The sequence below is a fragment of the Atractosteus spatula genome, chromosome 10 (assembly GCF_055471065.1).
Source record: "Atractosteus spatula isolate fAtrSpa1 chromosome 10, fAtrSpa1.hap1, whole genome shotgun sequence".
Lineage (NCBI taxonomy): Eukaryota > Metazoa > Chordata > Actinopteri > Semionotiformes > Lepisosteidae > Atractosteus > Atractosteus spatula.
In genome coordinates, this window is record NC_142715.1 from 1,214,696 (window position 1) to 1,233,108 (window position 18,413).

At 46.1% G+C, this 18,413-nt stretch overlaps 1 protein-coding gene across 1 annotated transcript; it reads right to left on the bottom strand.

Moving 5' to 3' along the window:
* Positions 1–311: 311 nt before the first annotated feature.
* On the bottom strand, positions 312–13,687 carry LOC148824448 (H-2 class I histocompatibility antigen, alpha chain-like). Its single transcript, XM_088926150.1, is given in 7 exon segments — positions 312–355; positions 990–1,121; positions 1,646–1,792; positions 1,795–1,935; positions 2,662–2,750; positions 3,377–3,509; positions 13,612–13,687. Coding segments are annotated over 7 exon segments (762 nt in total).
* Between the last annotated feature and the right edge of the window lie 4,726 nt (positions 13,688–18,413).

Genomic DNA, 18,413 nt, shown 5'->3' on the forward strand with positions numbered 1-18,413 from the left:
ACCAGCGACACCTGGATCATGGGGCTCAGGGCCGGTGGTGTTGAATTGGCATCCCCTGCAGTGCCTCCCGGTGACCAAACAGTGTCAGTACACCTTGTACAACACGCAGACCTTCATTCTCCAGTGGGTTTCCTGCCGCTGTCCTGCCTGTGCTCTATGTCCTGTTCCATAGGGAAATACAGTCCGGTCAGATGCATTTTACTTATGAAAAATATCTAATATTTAAAAAATATCCTTCAAAAAATAATGTAGGCCTTGTGACATCTCTGCCCATACAATGTAGAGTTTTTCGCCCGGTCAGTACAGCTTCTTCAGGGACCAGAACTGTTGGAAAAAGTGTCACTCTGTTCTTTTCCTGCAAGACACAACAGGAGAGGTCAGAAGGTCACACAGAAGCCCAGAGAGAACTAGCTGGGCAGCTTGTTCCACACTTCCACCACCCTTTGTGTAGAGAAGAGCCTTCTATCCTGATTAGAGGACCTCCTCCAGTTGTGTCTTGACAGAAGCCAGGCTATGGTCTTGCACCACATGGCTGGGCAGCTTGTTCCCCATTCCCACAACTTATTGTGTTTATCTTACAGCAACAAGCTGACAGCTGTGTTGCCGGGCAATTGCACATCAGTTACATTATATGTCATAACATTCCTACAGTCAGAGAGGCCTCCCACTGTCAGGACTCATCACAGTCATCCTGGGCTGCAGTGTATCTGACCTCAGTGCTCATACAGCCGGGACTCTGGGCTCCTAGGATGTCAAATCACAGATCAGTGTTAGTGAGACAGCAGTGAATTGCTCTAATCTGAGCTGTGTTGTAGCTAATGGACTGTCAGATGAAACCCCACCTGCGTATAATAATAAGCAACTCAGATACATTGCAACAACTTAATTGCAGATCCAACAGAAATTCCAAAAAAATTTTTTTTTTCATTTTCTCCTGTCTCACCCTGTCTCCTATCTCTTATGTCTGCTGTCCAAATTGATCTTCTCACCTCTCTCTCCTTGTCGTTTCTTCCTCCAGAGGACAAAGGCAGAAACGGGCAGCAGCAGAGCCACAGTCAGAACCCCGATCACCACCCCAGCGATGAGCCCAGTGTTCACGTCGGGCTCTGGATCTGTCAACACTGTAGAGGGACGAATGAGCTCTTGATGAGAATACCGTATGTGTCTGTTTCGTTGTGTGTGATTTAGTATCCAGTGTTTTCTGTGCTCATTCTAGAATGAGGCTAAATTGGTATGTACACCCGGGTTGTCACAATGTCAAACAAGACAGAGCTGAGCCCAACAGCTGAATGTCTGTTCTGTCTTTAGGGACAGAGATCCAACTGCGGAGAATCTCTCTCACACATCGTCTTCTATTTCTGTGAGAAGTGTCGTGCATTTTTTACCGCACATCGACACCGAAACAGATTGATTCCTGGCTGATTCTCAGCTCCAGTAGTTCACTCTCCTGTGTTACTTGTTCACATAGCTCTATGCTGAAGGTTTGATCACAGTCCGCACACCAGTGCGTCTCTCAGGACATCCTGCTGGTCAGGCCTGGCAGTGCAGGTCTTGAGAGTTTGTGCCAGAGACCCAGTCATCCAGCAGACTGACAGTGCAGGAGAGCACTGATCACCAGACCGGGATAGATCTCTCTCTCACTCACCCCAGTTCACCTCCAGCTTGTTGTCCAGACCGCTGTGCTGGACCCTGCAGGGATAGTTGCGTCTCTCGCTCTGCTCCTCCTCACTGACTCTCAGGCTCTTCCTCAGCTGGTAGGTCCCGTCTCCGTTGGGCAACACCTCCCCCCCCTCAGCTCCTGCTCTGGGATGGGATGCCCGTCTCTCAGCACGGTCACTTCCACGGCCCGGGGGTAGAAGCCAGTGGCCAGGCAGACTACTTCTGTCCCCCCAGAGACCCCAGATTTCTTCTGAAAGACCCTGACCTTGGGCTTCACTGCAACATGTGGGAATAAAGAGTAACAGTATTTTACATAGAAAGTCGATCTTTTATGTCATCAGGCAGTGACTACCACAATGTCTTGCTTGCAGTTTCTTTAACTGTCCTTTCTGCTGTACAGAAAAAAAAAAAACTTGCATTATTTTAATGCATGAACTGTAACTAGTTTTGTCATCATATGACTCCTACCTTGGCTTCCCTGTATCAGTTACCAATTATATTTCACATTGCCTTTAAGCCCTGATGCTGAGTTGTAAAGAAAAGAGAGAAAAATACAGGACACTGATTACAGCAAACGCACTGGCAGCTGTTACTGGTCTTTTACACATCCCTAATGCCCTGATACCACTGACCTCTATGTGTGGCCACAGCCATGCAAATAAAGGGGTGCCCACTATCTGGGTCATTCTGCTGTCTGTTGCTCACTGACCCAAACCACAGTAGCAATAATTATGATATTAACTATTCCCCATCCAAGCACAGAAATGTGTAAACATTGCCAACCATTCAATTAGAATTCCAAGCATTCTGGGAATAAAGCACAGTGCCCACCAGAATAACACATTCCAGCAAAGAAACCGGAAAAAAAATGTAGCAACATCATCACTCCATTAGGGAATTAATGGACAGTACACCAACAATGGGAGAGTGCTACAGTGTGGAAACAGCTCGGGATGTTTCTGGCCACTTGTAGAGGAAATACACATAGACTAAAGAGCTGACCTCTCATCATCAGCCTGTTCCTCTCCTGAAGCAGGTAGCTCTTCAGGATCCGGCCACACAGTGGCTGGTAGAAATTCTCTGTCAGTGGCCTGCAGCCGCACCGTATCAATGACTACTTGTGGGATGAGCAGAGTCCAGCTGTGGCTCTTCATGTTGTAGACCATCACATCCTGGTCATCGTAAGCGTCCCAGCTCTCGTTTCGGGCCGTACCTTCATCGCCCAACTCACAGCCAGCCACTCCCCGGTAGGTCCGTTGACCTGCTACGCACAGATCAGGCACCTCTGCAAATATCCCTTTCCAAACTGTGGCTTGTGAGCCTGTGGCGTCTGAGGGAAAGTCAGTGTGATAATATAACCAGGCTACCAGGATGGGGAGGAAACTGGACCAGACCGAAAAATCCTATGCAGTCCCTGGGAGAACATCCAAACTCCACATAGAATGCATTCCCGCCTAGTGTGAGACAGTACTGTTAACATCCATATATAGTAATTTGTTACAGGAGCCTTGAGGATACCTCTGTGGAGCCAAGCGCTCTTTCAGCAGGGAGGAGGAATGGAGACTTTTGGAATGTGTGTGTCATCAACTCACCTCCCGTGTGGTTCAGGTGAGACATCAGGAGCTGCAGCTTTTTTTTCATGCTGAGATAAAAATCATGGCCTGCTTGAACCTTGTTCGTGGCTTCCTCGACCTCGGAGCCTGGGTGCCAGTGTCATCGAGAGATGATCTTCCCGATCTCGCTGTCGTAGTATTCCACCTGGATATCGTCCACCATTCCCACAGCCACAAACTCCGGCATCTGGGTCTGTCCCATTGTGAGAGTGAAGAAATACCACAGGGAGTGCGAGTCTGGAAACAGGACAAGGACAGGAGAATGAACTGGACAGTGCCCACCATCCCCCTGACCACTAACTCTGGGTCTGGCCCATCTGGAGAGTCCAGATTAACCAGAGGGAATAAGAGTGAGAGATCATTTCAACCTGATCTGCAACATGTCTGAAAATCCAGCTGGACACTATGCTGTTCTTTGTAATTGAACCGATTCCCAGCACAGTGCAAGAGTGTATCTAATAGTGGCGTATATAGAATCTATAGAGAAACAGAATATAGTCACTGTAGATTTCAGCTCAACTCGGTTAATGGCCATTTTAATATGAACTGTTTAACTGAGCTGCTAGCCCAACTGATTAGTTTCACTTCCAACTCTCAGACCCCAACACTGCTGTGCCTGTCAGAATTGTAACTATCGGAATGAAGAGGAAAAGGGATTTTTTTATTTTTAAAACAGAAAATCAAGGGCACAAGCTACACAGCACCTATGTACAGCAGCAATTTTTAGACTGGTGTTACATTGAAAAAAAGACTAGCGCTGTTAACCGGTTTTTACACACGCCATCAAGTGGTCATTAAGCAAATCGGCGCTTCCATGATTTTACGACCTATTTTGATAACTGGACCACTGGATGTTAACCAGTCATTGGTGACTTAATGTTTTTTTTTTCCAGGACACAAGAACATTTTAACTGACTGAGAAGCCATGCCCCCTGCTCATCGCTCTACAAAACAACCTGGTGTTTAGAGTGTTATAAAACACCAGCAGTCATATCACCCTGCAACTCACAACTAGCAACCCACTAAAGCTCAGCAGGTATGAGTTTGGGCAGTAACTGGGTGAGAGACTTCCTGGGAAAGCTGAAGTTGCTGCTGGAAGAGGTGTTAGTGGGGCCAGCAGGGGGACCTCACCCTGCGATCTTGCGTGGGACCTAATGCCCCAGTATAGTGACGGGGATACTTCACTGTAAAAAGGTGCTGTGTTTGGATGAGATTTGGATGAGATGATCAAAAACCACAGAGAGTAGGGCTGTAACCCAAACTGGCCAAACTATCCCCATGGCTTCCTCCCTCTGCTATCATCCCCACTGACAGCTGGTGTTACTATTATGGAAACAGACAAAAAGACCTGCAATGTGTTAATTTCCTGGCGTTTTACCAAAATTCACACTACCATTCTCCCTTTGCACACAGAGACGAGCGCTGCAAGTCCAACAGAACTCAGAAGAGGTTCTGAAACTCCGTCCAATCCATTTTCTAACCACGGTATCCTGTACAGGGTCGCGGGCGAGCAGGAGCCTATCCCAGCAAGCAGCGGGTGCGAGACGGGGCGCCTGCAAGTCTATTTATTCCACAAAAAAATAGACACATAATAGTAAATAAATAATTTATTCACAAATTATGTGTCTATTATTTAGACACAGACACAAACACACACACACTCAGACCGGGAATTTTTCAAATTTCCCCCAAAGTGTCGCTGGTGTTGAAACTCGCTGCTTTTCTTTGAAGAGCAAAACATTTGGCACTCACCCGCACGGACAAGATCCCTGCAGAAGAGAAACATCAGCGCAAATATATATATATAACTTTAGAGGTATATTATACGTATATGGTTAGAGGTCTATTTATACGGGTTTTCGCAGTAATTAATTTATTATATTTACTATATTTATTATACACGTGTAAATTAATTACTGGGAAAATAATTTACTTCGTACACTGTGCAGAGTGCCGTATACTCCTAGTTGCGGCACACACGATACTGTACAGTAAAAAGCCTCAGGCACTGTGTTAGATGTGTTTTCGACGTTATATATGCGTTTATTCATGTCGTCGATTTTAAGGTTGCAATTCGACGTTGATTATACGTCGAGGCGACGTATATATACGTATAGCCGTAATTTCGCCGTAAATATACGTATATTCGACGAATCAATGCCCACTGGGAGCTGTTACCAAGCGGGTTAACACTTGTGTCACAATAACACAGACGGCACATGTACGTCACTCGTATGTTCCAGCCAGCGAAGCTGGTCTTTTCTTTGCGAAGCGAAACACAGAGGAAAACTTTTTTTTCACTTAAATTAAACCAAACATCGGAAATCATTTGGGATTACGTGGGACAAAGAACGCAATTTTGGGAGGGGCAGTTAGGTAATGCACACAGCTAAGACTGAAGACTCACATGTGAATCTAATATTAAAGAAGTTACATTTAAGAAGTAACGCTGAGCTGTAAACAGCTTGATAGCAAGAATCCAGAGTCACTTCGTTTAACGGTATCGTCCCCGTGTGACGTCACAATGCCGGTCACGACGACATTTAATTCAAGTAGGGCAGCTGCGTCAGCATGCGTAGGCTGCAAAGGAACACAGTAGAGGTTTATTCCAGGCTGAAAACAGAAGGAGAGAGGTGTCATCGTTTCTTTTCTTCTCTTTCCAGCCTGATAACATGTACACCATGAGCCGGTTAGACTGAATTTTGTGAAAGGACGTTAGTTCAAACATTAGCGATTGTTCTGGAAAATCATTTTTGAACAACTACATGGGGAACTTAACGAAATATAAAATAAGACAACTTGCTTCATAAAAGCAGTAAACACCTTGTTCATTCTAAGCGGAACCAAATGGTGTTATTAAAGCCATAATTGATCCTACTCCAGCTGCTCATTGTAATCAAAAAGAAAAGGAAAAACTGAATATGATGTAATGGCAGTTAGAGAGATTTATGTAAGAAAAGCCAATATTTTATGTATGTGATCAAGAAGAAAATAAGAAAACAAGAAGGAGAAAAATACTTTTTCATACTTTTTTTCATTTCTGCTTATCACCTGTAAGCCAATGCAGTTAGCATGTGAGAGAGGATGACGTTAAAGAGAAGAGAGAGATGGGCAGATTACAGCATGTGTTGACAGATTTGAAGGGGAGATTAGGTGTATTTACAGGAAGCAAATAGCAGGAAGACTGTGCCCTCACTAAACTACACCACACTGTGACCACAGGAGACAGGAGGCTTTTCTCAGCTGCTGAGGAGCTCAGTGCTCATGGCCACTCAGGCTCAGAGGCTCTGGCAGCAGTCAGGTCTGAGAGCTTCTCCTCATACTGACACTGGAGCTCTGAGAGTCAGCCTCCATTCTGATAGGAACAGCCCTGTACTGGTCCTCAGACACACTCAGAGGTCTGTGATATTAATAAATATGTTATTTAACAGACAAGATCTCACTCTATTGTTAAAATGGGATACCCTAGCTCCCTCAGTCACGTGGATATCAGACTGAGAAAATCATACTAGCTGATTATAGTCTAATGAAATAATAATTTCAGGAGAAGAAGTGATCTGCTATCCTTAGTGGGTAATTGAAAAGTAAACTATAGTGCCCCCATTTGTCACCAGCACAGTTATGGAAATTATATGTGGCAAAAATAAAAGTGAGGTTGATATTCCAATTTGATTTTTTTTTCCGGTTTCTTCGCTGGATTGTGTTATTCTGGTGGGCACTGTGCTTTATTCCCAGAATGCTTGGAATTCTAATTGAATGGTTGGCAATGTTTATACATTTCTGTGCTTGGATGGGGAATAGTTAATATCATAACTATTATGATCAAAATACATTTTTTTTAGAACTATCCAATTCTCACTTATGTATATGGTTATATTGTATTTCATAGTTTTTATTTGCTTAGGACTGTAGCTTAAGTTTTCATTGAACCTCAAAGTTTGGTGGAGATTTGACTGTACTGTAGCCCTGCTGTCTGTCATATCTGTATCTGTATCTTTGTTTCCTCCAGTGAGACACAGAGCTGCTCCTGTCTCTCCTCTCCTCCGCGCTGCTGGGAGTGTCTTCAGGGAGAGGAAACAGTGATGTGTCTCTGATATATATGGAGAAGACTGAAAGGGCCCTGTGTGATTGGCCATCCCGCCTGTGTGAGAGGTTCCTGCTGTCAGTCTGAAAAGGCAGTGCTGTGTGTGCTTGGCGGGGTGGGGGGCTGTGTTGTTACTGGGTGTCCAGGGTGCGGAGCAGTAGCTCAGTTGCCCTGTGGGCTCATGGGTGAAGACAGGGGTCTCAGCTGCGCTCTGTCCTGATGACAATGGAGAGCTGCCTGTCCATCTTCTCTCTCGCTTTCCTGGTGCTGCACAGCTCAGCCAGTAAGTGGGACTCAGCCATTTTATTATTACTGTCAGATGTACAGTATGTAAAGAGCTAAGTGTGTTAAAGACTGAGGTATTATTGAGATTCCATTTTATTATTACAGACTGTGGCTTAATTAGAGATAGAACTCTTATGAAAGAGAAAAGTATTTCTACTGAAGGTGAGATCTTTAGCCTGAATAATTATGTCAGACAGGTGTAGTATCATTGATATCATGTTTGTTAAATAGAGAATTATCAGAGACTGGGACATTACTGGAGGTAAATGTGTTGTAAAAGACTGGAGTATTTTGAGCCAAGGACATTTTAAGGTTGGATAATACAGTAGTTATGTCATTTTGTAGAGTGGAGTAATTTAATTGTAGGAACTTTTCTGTGCATACCGTGTTAATAAGAAGACTATTAATTACCTTTTTTATTAAGTAGTGTGTTTGTGCCAGGGGTTATTTGACATATTTAGATAATTGTTGCAGCATTTCTAGAGACTGGGATAGTTTTATCACAGAAACTTGTCAAATTAATTACTGAGGAAGCCTGTCTGTATTATGGGGTGTTACTGGACACAGATACCACCAGGGCAGAGTGATAATACTGTCCAGTACAGAACGCAAGTCCTGCTGCACAGCACTGACTCTCCTAGAGAAGTAGATTGTTAGTGAAAGTCTTGTCAGTGAAACACAGTCAGCACCATTGTAGTTTTAGTTATATACAGTAATTTCTGAAACAGGAGCCCCTAGTTTGGTCTTACAGCTTCTTGTTTTTCAGAACCATTTATTTTGCTGCCATTATTCCTCTTTGTGTGTTCAGACAGTCTGGGGTTCCTGTCTTGTGTCTGTGTGAGATTTAATTGCAGGTATTTCCTTTGGGATTATAGGATTTGTTCAGCCTGGAGTATTTTTTTAGAGGAAGTTATATTACATAGGAAGACAATTTTTGTGATCGAGGGATATGAAAGAGATACAGTACAGCTATGTTTTTTTACAGTGTAGAGAGCTGCTTATTTTGAACATTAACACTTTAAGACAGTAGCTGATTAAGAAAGACGGGGGACTGGAAAGTTAATGGAGTCTGATGAACATTCAGAAGGAGGACAAGTCCCAGTTCCTCACACTAACACCCCCACCACTGCAGCAGCCTCCTGGTGTATCTGGGGGCTCTGACCTCCTCATCTCTAGTGTGTTAGAGACAGCAGATGTCAGGACAGCCTCTTCCTGCAGCTCCATCACTGGGGTCGTCTGTCTCTTCTGAAATGTGTTAATGGTTGCCGGTTTATAGCCCTGAGGAGCTTACACAGAGGTTACACAGAGGAGCCCCATTTCCTCTCAACACCAGACTCACAGGAAAATTGTCTTGTGTGGTTTTGTCTCATGTGGTTTAAAGAAAAGAAACGCAACGTCTGATGAACACCATGTACACCAGGTTTGCTGTGTTTAGACATTCACGAGGAATGACAGCAGCCGAAGCTTGGGAGAAATTAGAATCATTTATTGGGATGTGGAGATTTGGCGTAACCCGCTTGGCTGAGGGCCAACCTCCCGGCCGTTGGACGGGGAGGATAGGACCCCCATGCGACCAATGGGGTAGCTGCAAAGGTGGAGAGGGGGTGGAGGAGGGATGCAGAAAACGAACGAGGAAGAGGAGAGGGTGACGTTTGGTATTTATGGAGACCGGTTGCTTACGTCAGGATTAGTGAGAATTGCAGCAGCTGTGTCGAATGAGCGCGGCTGCCTTCATTCCTCCCGAACTTTCATTAAAAACTCCATTTCACGAGGAATGACAGCAGCCGAAGCTTGGGAGAAATTAGAATCATTTATTGGGATGTGGAGATTTGGCGTAACCCGCTTGGCTGAGGGCCAACCTCCCGGCCGTTGGACGGGGAGGATAGGACCCCCAAAAGAACCAAGCGGGACCCCCAGTCACCAGTGCAGAAAAACAAAAACAAAAGATTATTGGGCAAATTCAGCTGAGGAGAGAAAGTGCCTGCTTGAGGTTTACCGGGGTTAGTTTTAATGTATGCGTGGTAAGCCTCAGAGGATCAACGGCCGAGTTGCTTGATGAGATACTCGGGTAAGCCCTGGCGAGCGGCGGAGGATGCGGCCCCTGATCTAAAGGAGTGCCCGGAGAATTGTTTAGGAGGGTATCATGATGCGGCCCTTCTCGTTTGCGAACAGAGGGGCAGTAGGCGAAGCTCCGGCAGAGGTGCGAAGATGTGCGTAATGGGATAGAGGCTCGTGAGGGCTTATGTAGGAACGGAGTTTGGAATAATAGGTGAGAGTGGCGGATCTGAGTTGGTTGGTTTTGCTTTTCTTGAGATAGAAGGTCAGCGTCGCGGAAGGAGATGTTGGATAAGCAGGGTTGAGGAGAAGGATCGAAGGATGTGGAATTAGCGGTAATTTCGGAGCGCCTTAGGAAGATAAAGAAGGCTAACAAGAATAAAGATTCAAGAGGGCAGTCGACCCAGGGCGAGTGGTAACCTGACCTGACAACGTTGAGGCAGGATTCAAGGATGTCTGAGGTAAGTGGTGCGTGTAGGTTCGGAAGTGGTTTTCAAGCCACTGAAAGCCTTTAAGGAGAGTAATTTGAGGGTGGATAAGGGATGGACAGATCGTGCCGAAAAGGAGTGGATGCCGCACAGGTATACTTTGGTGGTGGATGCTCGTACCTTGAGTGAGTTTCTACGATAGCAAACGAAGGATGATACGGTGAGAATGTCGAAAGAACGGAATTTTATGTTCGCGGAGAGGTGGAAGGATTGGAAGCCCTTCCGGGCAGTGCAGTAAGAATTGAGAGTTCAAGGGGCGATCCCTAAGAGGATAGTTTGCTGGGCCAGCTGGAGATAGCGATGGAAGGATGATTCAGAGGAACGCGAGTTCCGAATAGGGAGGTACTGTGCACAGGTTCAGTCTTGCATCTGGTGCCAAGTTCCTGAATTGAAAGCGAGAGAGAGACTCAGCTATCTTATTAAGGTGGCCTGGAATGCGAGCAGCTACGCGGATGAATTGATGTGTGAGAGAAATCCGTTTAAGGCAGCAGAGGAATTTCATGATGGATTGGGATGAAGACCTTCCTTTGTTGGTTATATGAACTACTGCATGGATGGCCGAATGGATGAGGACGGTTTTTTTTTTGTTTCCAATTGTGGCCCCAAAGAGAAGCAGCAACGACAATTGGAAATATTTCTAACAAGGCCGATGACTGGTTGGCGAGAGGGATTGGAAAGAAATCAGGAGGCCAAGGGGCCGCGAACCATTGGCCTTTGTAATAGCCTCCGAAACCGACTGAGGGGGCTGCGTCTGTGAAAAGCTGGATATCCTCAGTGTCAGAGAGGAGGTCATTGTAGAAAAGAGATATGCCATTCAAGTTGGCCAAGAGAAGCTGCCAGAGCCTGAGCTCGGATTTGCGGTTGGCTGAAGGGCTTACGTGGTGGTAAAGAGAGGGCACGGAAGAGGCGAGGTCGAGAAGGTAGACCGTCCTTGAGGGATGATACGCATGGCGTAATTGAGGTGGCCGAGCGGAGAGAGAAGTTCCCTCTTTGTGCAAAATTTGGCAGAAGAATACATCTGGATCCTGTCGATTTTGTCGTGAGGCAGGGAAGCGGAGAAATTGATGGAATTGAGGGTGATCCCGAGGAATTGGATTATATGAGAGGGGCCAGTTATTTTGTCCATGGCAAGGGGTACCCCTAGTTTCCTAAAAACGGAAAGAAGTGAGGTGGAGGCTCTTGCAGGTGGGGTGTGAGGAAAGTCTATGGTAAGGAAATCGTTGAGAAGGTGGACGAGAAAGGAAGCTTATAGTTATTCGAGGGGATCCGGCCGAGAGCTTCGGCTAAGGTACCGAAAATGTTTTGGGCTACTCCTACGACCGAAGGTAAGGCGGACTGCGAAGAACGTGTTCCGCCAATGAATTCCAAAGAGGTGCCAGAGGTCTGGGTCAAAAGGCATAACTTTAACGGCGCTGGAGATGTTGGCCTTAGTGAGCCAAGCGCCCAGACGAACCGCTATGCCGATGGGATTGATGTGGTATGCAGGGACTGGGAAAGAGTCAAGTGGGCCGATCAGGAAACCATTCTGGACTTTGGATGCTAGCAAGGAATCAACGGACTGGGGATCGGCGGTGGCAGATTGCAAATTTTTGCAAAAGACGAAGGAAGAAGGAAGTGTGCACGGGCCTGGTGAGAATCTGAAGGAAAGGCCGTCGAGTAAGATGTGGGTGGAAGAGGGGTCGGGGTGACGGAGCAGGCCGAATGCAAGAGCGGGGATGTCGATTGGGGTAGACGGAAAAGCCAGTTGTCTTTTGGGAACCCTGAAGGTGGAGCGAGCATGGAAGGGCCGGCGGGGGCAGGCAGAGCGAGCATGAGCTTCGCCGCAGAAGCTGCAAATGTGAAGGAAGTGACGAAGGGGAGAGGTACGTGTAGAGGAATTGAAGATGTTGGAAATTTGTTGGCCTCTGATCATCACGATGGGGCGACCGCGAACATCTTTGGACCGGGAAGGTTTGAAGAAGACCTGGCGGGAGAATAGATGCTGTGGGGGAGAAGGGGCGGAGTCAGGGTTGGGCTTGCAGATGGTATCTGGGCAAAGATTTGATGAATGTGTCCAAGAGGAACAGAAGTCGCAGGAAAGGGCTTGGACATCGGTGAAGGTGCGGCAGTAAAGCTCAATGTCGAGGGCTCCCCGGTAGGTGTGCTGGTTCCGTTGGAGTAGGCGGGCAGCGGCCTCGGCCAAGAACTGCTTATGGTAATCGTAGAACAGGGAGCCCTCGAAAAGGACAGATAGATCGGGGATGCTGTGCATGTAATCGTCGAGTTCCTGATGACGTTGGGGAAAGGCGGAGCACGTGGTGTCGCAGAAAATGCTGAAAGCCAATCAGAAGTCGGAAATTCGAAGGACTGAAGCAGAGTGAGGGTCGGAAGATTTGAGAGTAACGGAAATCGAGCCGCAGTCGACTGTTCTAGAATCAGAGTTGTAAGTGGAGGAAGAGAGAAGGTGAGCTAGATTGACGTCCGCACCTCAGAATTTGCTGCCGGAGTGAAAAGGGAATGGAAGGAGGACTAAACGTTAGTGTGTTAGGAGGAGCTGGGAGAGGAACGGCTGTTCGGAGAGGAAAGTCCTTAGTAGAGGGGAGATTGGAATCCAGGGCCGAAGGCATGGGATGACGGATGCCGTGTTGGACACCGAGGAAGGGAGAAGATGAGGAGAGAAGAGCGGAAAGCAGGTTGTGGTAGGAGGGGTTTGACGGATCTGGGGCCTGAAGCTCAGTGGCTTGGGATATGGAAGCCGAAGACTGTTGAGGAATTGAAGCGGGGGCGAAGGCTGTGTTAGGGACTGAGGAGGAATTGAAGCGGGGGCGAAGGCTGCGTTAGGGACTGAGGAGGCTGCCGAGTCGTCTTGGACGCCAGGGGGTGGGGGAGGGTAAGGGCCGCCTGCTGGCTGAGCTGGGGGTCGTTTACTAGCTGGCCTTCGGGCCGTGGAGACAGCAGCATGGACCGAAAGAAAAGAAACCGGGGCCGAAGGCACCAAGCTAGCGGAGCTTGAGCCGTGTTGGACGCCGGAGGTAGAGACAGAGGAGAGTGCAGAAATTAGATTAAGCGGAGAAGGGGGGGGAGAGGCGTGAGCCTGGGGCCTTAGACTCGGCAGCAAGGGGGCAGGAGGCTGGGTGGAAGAGGCTAGGTGCAGTTGTTCAGCAGAGGAATGGATTGCTTGGAAGAAGAGAGACACGGATATATCAGGACAAGACAAGACAGAATATGCGACAGGCAGAGGCGCGGGCGGCCTCGGGGTCCTCACGTTGGGATGAGTGGCGGCGGCACGGGTGATGTCATCAGAGGGCGCCGGGGGAAGCTGGGGAGTTGATGTTTCCTTGTGTAGACTGCGGTTAAGTACAGGGAAACCAGGGCTTTTTTTTTTTTTGGAAGCGTTTCTTTTAAAATGGACGCCACGTTTTCGAAGTATCCTCTGGAGGCTTGCTACAGTCCGGTTGGAAATCGCGAGAGATGATCCAGGAGAAGGGGGAGCCGATGTGCGTGAAGCGCGGCGGCAGGGACATCCTCGAGAGAAGCCGGGGTTGTTTGGAGATTTTGCCGTGGAGAAACGTAATGAGAGAGGGACTACGACGGCGGAATGCAGTCTTCGGCGAGGAGTTGGATCTTGTGGGGACTGGCTGGGAGATGAGCGGCGCTGATGTGGCACGGCGGCTGAAGGAGGCGATGAGACGGAGGTGAGGGGAGCCGTGGGGGTGGACTGGATGAGAAGGGTAGGAGAGTCTCCTGCGCTGCAGAAAAGGTCTTCATCGGAGCGGCAGATTTGTAGATCCATGAGAAGGGAGCACGGATTCGAGCTAGGCAAAAACAAACCATGCAGAAAACGAACGAGGAAGAGGAGAGGGTGACGTTTGGTATTTATGGAGACAGGTTGCTTACGTCAGGATTAGTGAGAATTGCAGCAGCTGTGTCGAATGAGCGCGGCTGACTTCATTCCTCCCGAACTTTCATTAAAAACTCCATTTAAAAGGGACAGGCTGTACTATAGTAAAGGTGGCATTCTTTACTCCTTCAGAAAAAGCAGAATATCAATTATTTTTAGAAAGTGGAGTCTTATTAGTCACAGAGGTGTTACAACAATAATTTAACACGTAGAGGCTGTACTGTAGTAAAGGTAAAGGATAATATGTAGAAACTAATGTTTATACAGTATCTGACTGATGATTCACTGATAGCTAAATAATTTTGTGTTTTGAGGTTATTTTATGCTGGGTATTATTTTTTATTATATTGCGATGTGTGTGATTAGTGTTTTTTTTTCTTTGTGGTGTGCATTTGGAGTGTATAATGTATAAATAATGAAGTTTTTTAAGCTTTCATAATGAAAATGCAAGTTTGGATAATGAAAATTAAGTATACTTAGTTAACAGGTAAATGCTAAAAATACAATAGGCACACATTAACATGTCTCCAGAGCAAAAGAAATGTATGAATGTAAAGCAAAATCGATACTACAAATGAATTGTCATATATAATGGAAACAATATATATTCCAAATATTCCTGAATGTGAAGGTTTAAAAACAAATCTAGTTAAATATTCACTGGAAATTGAGTAGGTACTGTACATGCTAATGTATATTTTAGTATAGTATGTAAATCATCTGTTTATTATAAAGGTTTTGTACTGATTGCATTTTCATTTTCAAATGGGACACTCAGAGCAGAGTGATTCATCTCTTACCACATACATACAAAGTGTTACCATGCAGTTATTACGTTTGGGACCTAAGATGCAGATAAAACAGTCAATCTGTGGAGTCTGCATTTAAAATGCATACTCAAATGCAAGTTTTTAAGCCGGATAATGAAAACTGAATATTTAATTAATATTATACAAGTGAAATATTTAATTTGCCTGTCACCATCAGTTGAGAATCAGGACCAGAATGTCTCAGGACAAAAACACAAGAACATGGTTGGTAAACATATTTTAGGTGGGTAGCTGCGTCAGCATGCGTAGGCTGCAAAGGAACAAGTAATAGGTTTATTCCATGCTGAAAAAAAGAAGAAAGAGAACACAACGTTTCGGCCGTGGAGCCTTCTTCAGGTGTGAGAGAGACAGGGCAGTAGGCAAAGGTAAAGTAGCGGGAGAACAAAGGTTGGGAGGGAGGAGGAGTGAGAGGCGGGAGCAGGGGACAGAAAGAGAGGCCAATCAAGAGGTGTGAAGTCAGAATGGGTGCAGAGAGGTGTGAAATGAAACTTCCAATGAATGGAGAAAATTTAAAAGAACAGTAATCTGTCGTTAAGGGAAGGGAGAATGTGTGATCCTAGCTGCAGAATAATTTTAGTTTCGGTGGTCTTTCTGATGTATGAGTTCGGAAAACCGTCTTTGAGAACACAGACGGAGAGATTAGAGTGGTCGTGGCCATCAGAGGTGAAATGAGAAACAATGGGCTTGGAGAGATCTTTAATCTTCACAGCCTTGACGTGTTCTCTGAAGCGGTCTCCGAGTCTCCTTCCTGTTTCTCCAATGTAGATGGCTGGGCATTTACTGCAATAACATATTTTAGTTAAACATACAATAAACTTATCTTATACATTTGGAATATGCTGTGTTTTAAATGGAATTCATTCTGTGAGTCATATATTAACATAGATCTTGACATTTATAAGCTGAAAAGACTTTGTTAAGTGAAAAAAAATCTGAATGTAAAAAATCAGTATTAAAAATGATTTGTACTATATAAGGGAACAACATTACATACTGCAAACTGAAAGTGAATGAATGTTTAATCTAAAAATATCTAGTTATATTTTAACTAGATAATGGTTCATTAATGGTATATTTAAGCACAATCTATAAAGCACTTATCTGTTTGTGAACATTTTTGTACTGTTTCTATTTTGTGTTTTCTAAGGTCTCACTTTCAAATACAACACACTGAGTAAAGAGACACATCATTAGATCTCACTTTAAATCTCTTACCTTATATGGACAAACAGGCAGCAGCCAGTGGTATCATACAGTTTGTACATATAGGACCTGAGACACAGATACAACAGACCATGTGTCAGTGATGTAGGCTTCTGACTCCACAGTCACTGTCTACTGCAGTGACCACAGCTTCCAGAAATCCAGGACACAAGTCCTAGAACTCTGGCATCACACATCCCTGTCCAATGTACTGATCACAGCTCTCAGAGCACAGTGGTTAATGTCTGTGTTCTGAGAGCCATAGTCACTACGGTTTTTATGTCCCCTGTCCACTATAGGGACTATAGCTCCCAATACCCAGGAAGAAAAAGTCTCAGTCCTCTGTAGTCATAGTCATGCGTATTTATCTCTCTCTCTCCAGGCAGTTCTGATGTGAGGCTGGTGAATGGAGCCAGTCCCTGTGAGGGGACAGTAGAGGTGTATCATGGTGGAGAGTGGGGGACAGTACGTCACTCTGGCTGGGATCTGGATGATGCTGCAGTGGTGTGCAGACAGCTGGGCTGTGGATCTGCTGTTTCAGCACCAGGAGGAGCTCACTTTGGACCAGGGTCTGGATCAGTCCTGTTGGGTGCTGTTTCCTGCAGCGGGTCAGAGTCTGCGCTGAGGGACTGTGGTAAAACTGTAGTGAAACAGTATAGCATTCCTCATGTCTATGATGCTGGAGTGAGGTTTTCAGGTAAGAGAAACAGACTCTCTCCAGTCTCCAGCACTGAGGAGAATTGAAACTCCTCCATTGATCGAGAGCCCCGTCAACACTCCTTACTGTCACTATGTCTTTCTAACTGTGTGGAGACCAGATGTAGAAACACAGACAGGAGACAGTGTCTGAGAGCAACTGCAGGACAAACCCCTCCTGTCTGCTGTCTGTCAGTTTTACACTCGACCTTCCAGTTATGTATAATAAACATTAATATATAAGGTAATATAACTATGTCACCAATGGATCTGAGTTGAACAAATTGAATTTTTCAGTCTCCAGTCTCCAGCACTGAGGAGAATTAAAACTCCTGCACCAATCCTTCGTCATTTGTCCATCCTCCCATTGCTGCTGCTCCTGTCCTGCTGAGAGCTGTGACATCACTCCTCCCTGTCACTGTGTGTCTTTTCTCCTTCTGGATTGTATTTCCTACAGTGTGTAGAAAACATGTTGAAAACTGTCTGAAACCCCCAACCCCACCTGTATGATTCCTGTTAGGTTTTACAATTGACCAATAAAGAGGCCAAAGGACAGTGTTTGATCATAAGGCTGTAAATCTACAAATACATTTACAGTATGTGACCGATAGATCCGTATAAACAAATTTATTCTTGGTCTTGATTTGAAAACTCCAGTTTGTCCTCCTAGTAATGTTACGGATTCGGCCAGTGAAACCGAAACCAAGTAGTGAACCCACTTGCGGGAGCCGACAGAGACAAGTCGTGATCCAAATACCGTAGCCGAAGGAGAGAGCCGAGAGTCCAGGGGAAGCCAGTGATCCAAACAGGGAGAGAGTAGCCAAAGCCAGACCGTAATCCAAAACCGTAGACGAAGGAGAGAGCCGAGAGTCCAGGGGAAGCCAGAGAACCAAACTAGGAGAAAGCAACCGAAGCCGAGCCGTAATCCAAAAGACGTAGTAAAAAGGGATAAACCAAAGTCGGAACCAGAACAGTACGAGGAGGTAGAAGGCGTAGCGCAACTAAGTAGCTCGAAAGGGAAACAATACTGAGCGAGGGGGTAGGGAAAGACTAATGCTTAAATACCAGATGAGACGGAGGTGTGGTGGTGAAAGCGTACACTGATAGGTGGGCTTATGAACTAAGGCTACGCCTTCTTCTGCCTCTTTCGTTGCTGAGAGGCAGGGATCGTAACATTACCCCCCTCTCTATGGGCGGCTCCCGACGCCCTAGCTGGACGATTAGGGAAACTCTGATGGAAATCCCGGATCAGGTTTGAATCCAGTATATCTCTTTCCGCTACCCACGACCGCTCCTCTAGACCGTAGCCTTCCCAATCCACTAGGTATTGCAGGGATCCACGAGACCATCGGGAATCTAAGATCTTATTTACGGTGTAGGCAGGAAGTCCATCAATTACTCGAGGTGGTGGGGGTTTTTGTTGCGGTTTAGACAGAGTGGACCTGCGAAAGAGCTTAAGGAGGGAAACATGGAATGTAGGGTAAATCCTGAGGGTAGGAGGCAAGGCCAGCCGATAAGTTACAGGGGTAACCTGGGTGAGGACACGAAAAGGACCGATGAACCTGGGAGCAAGCTTGCCAGAAGGTTGCTTTAGAGGAAGGTTGTGGGTAGACAACCAGA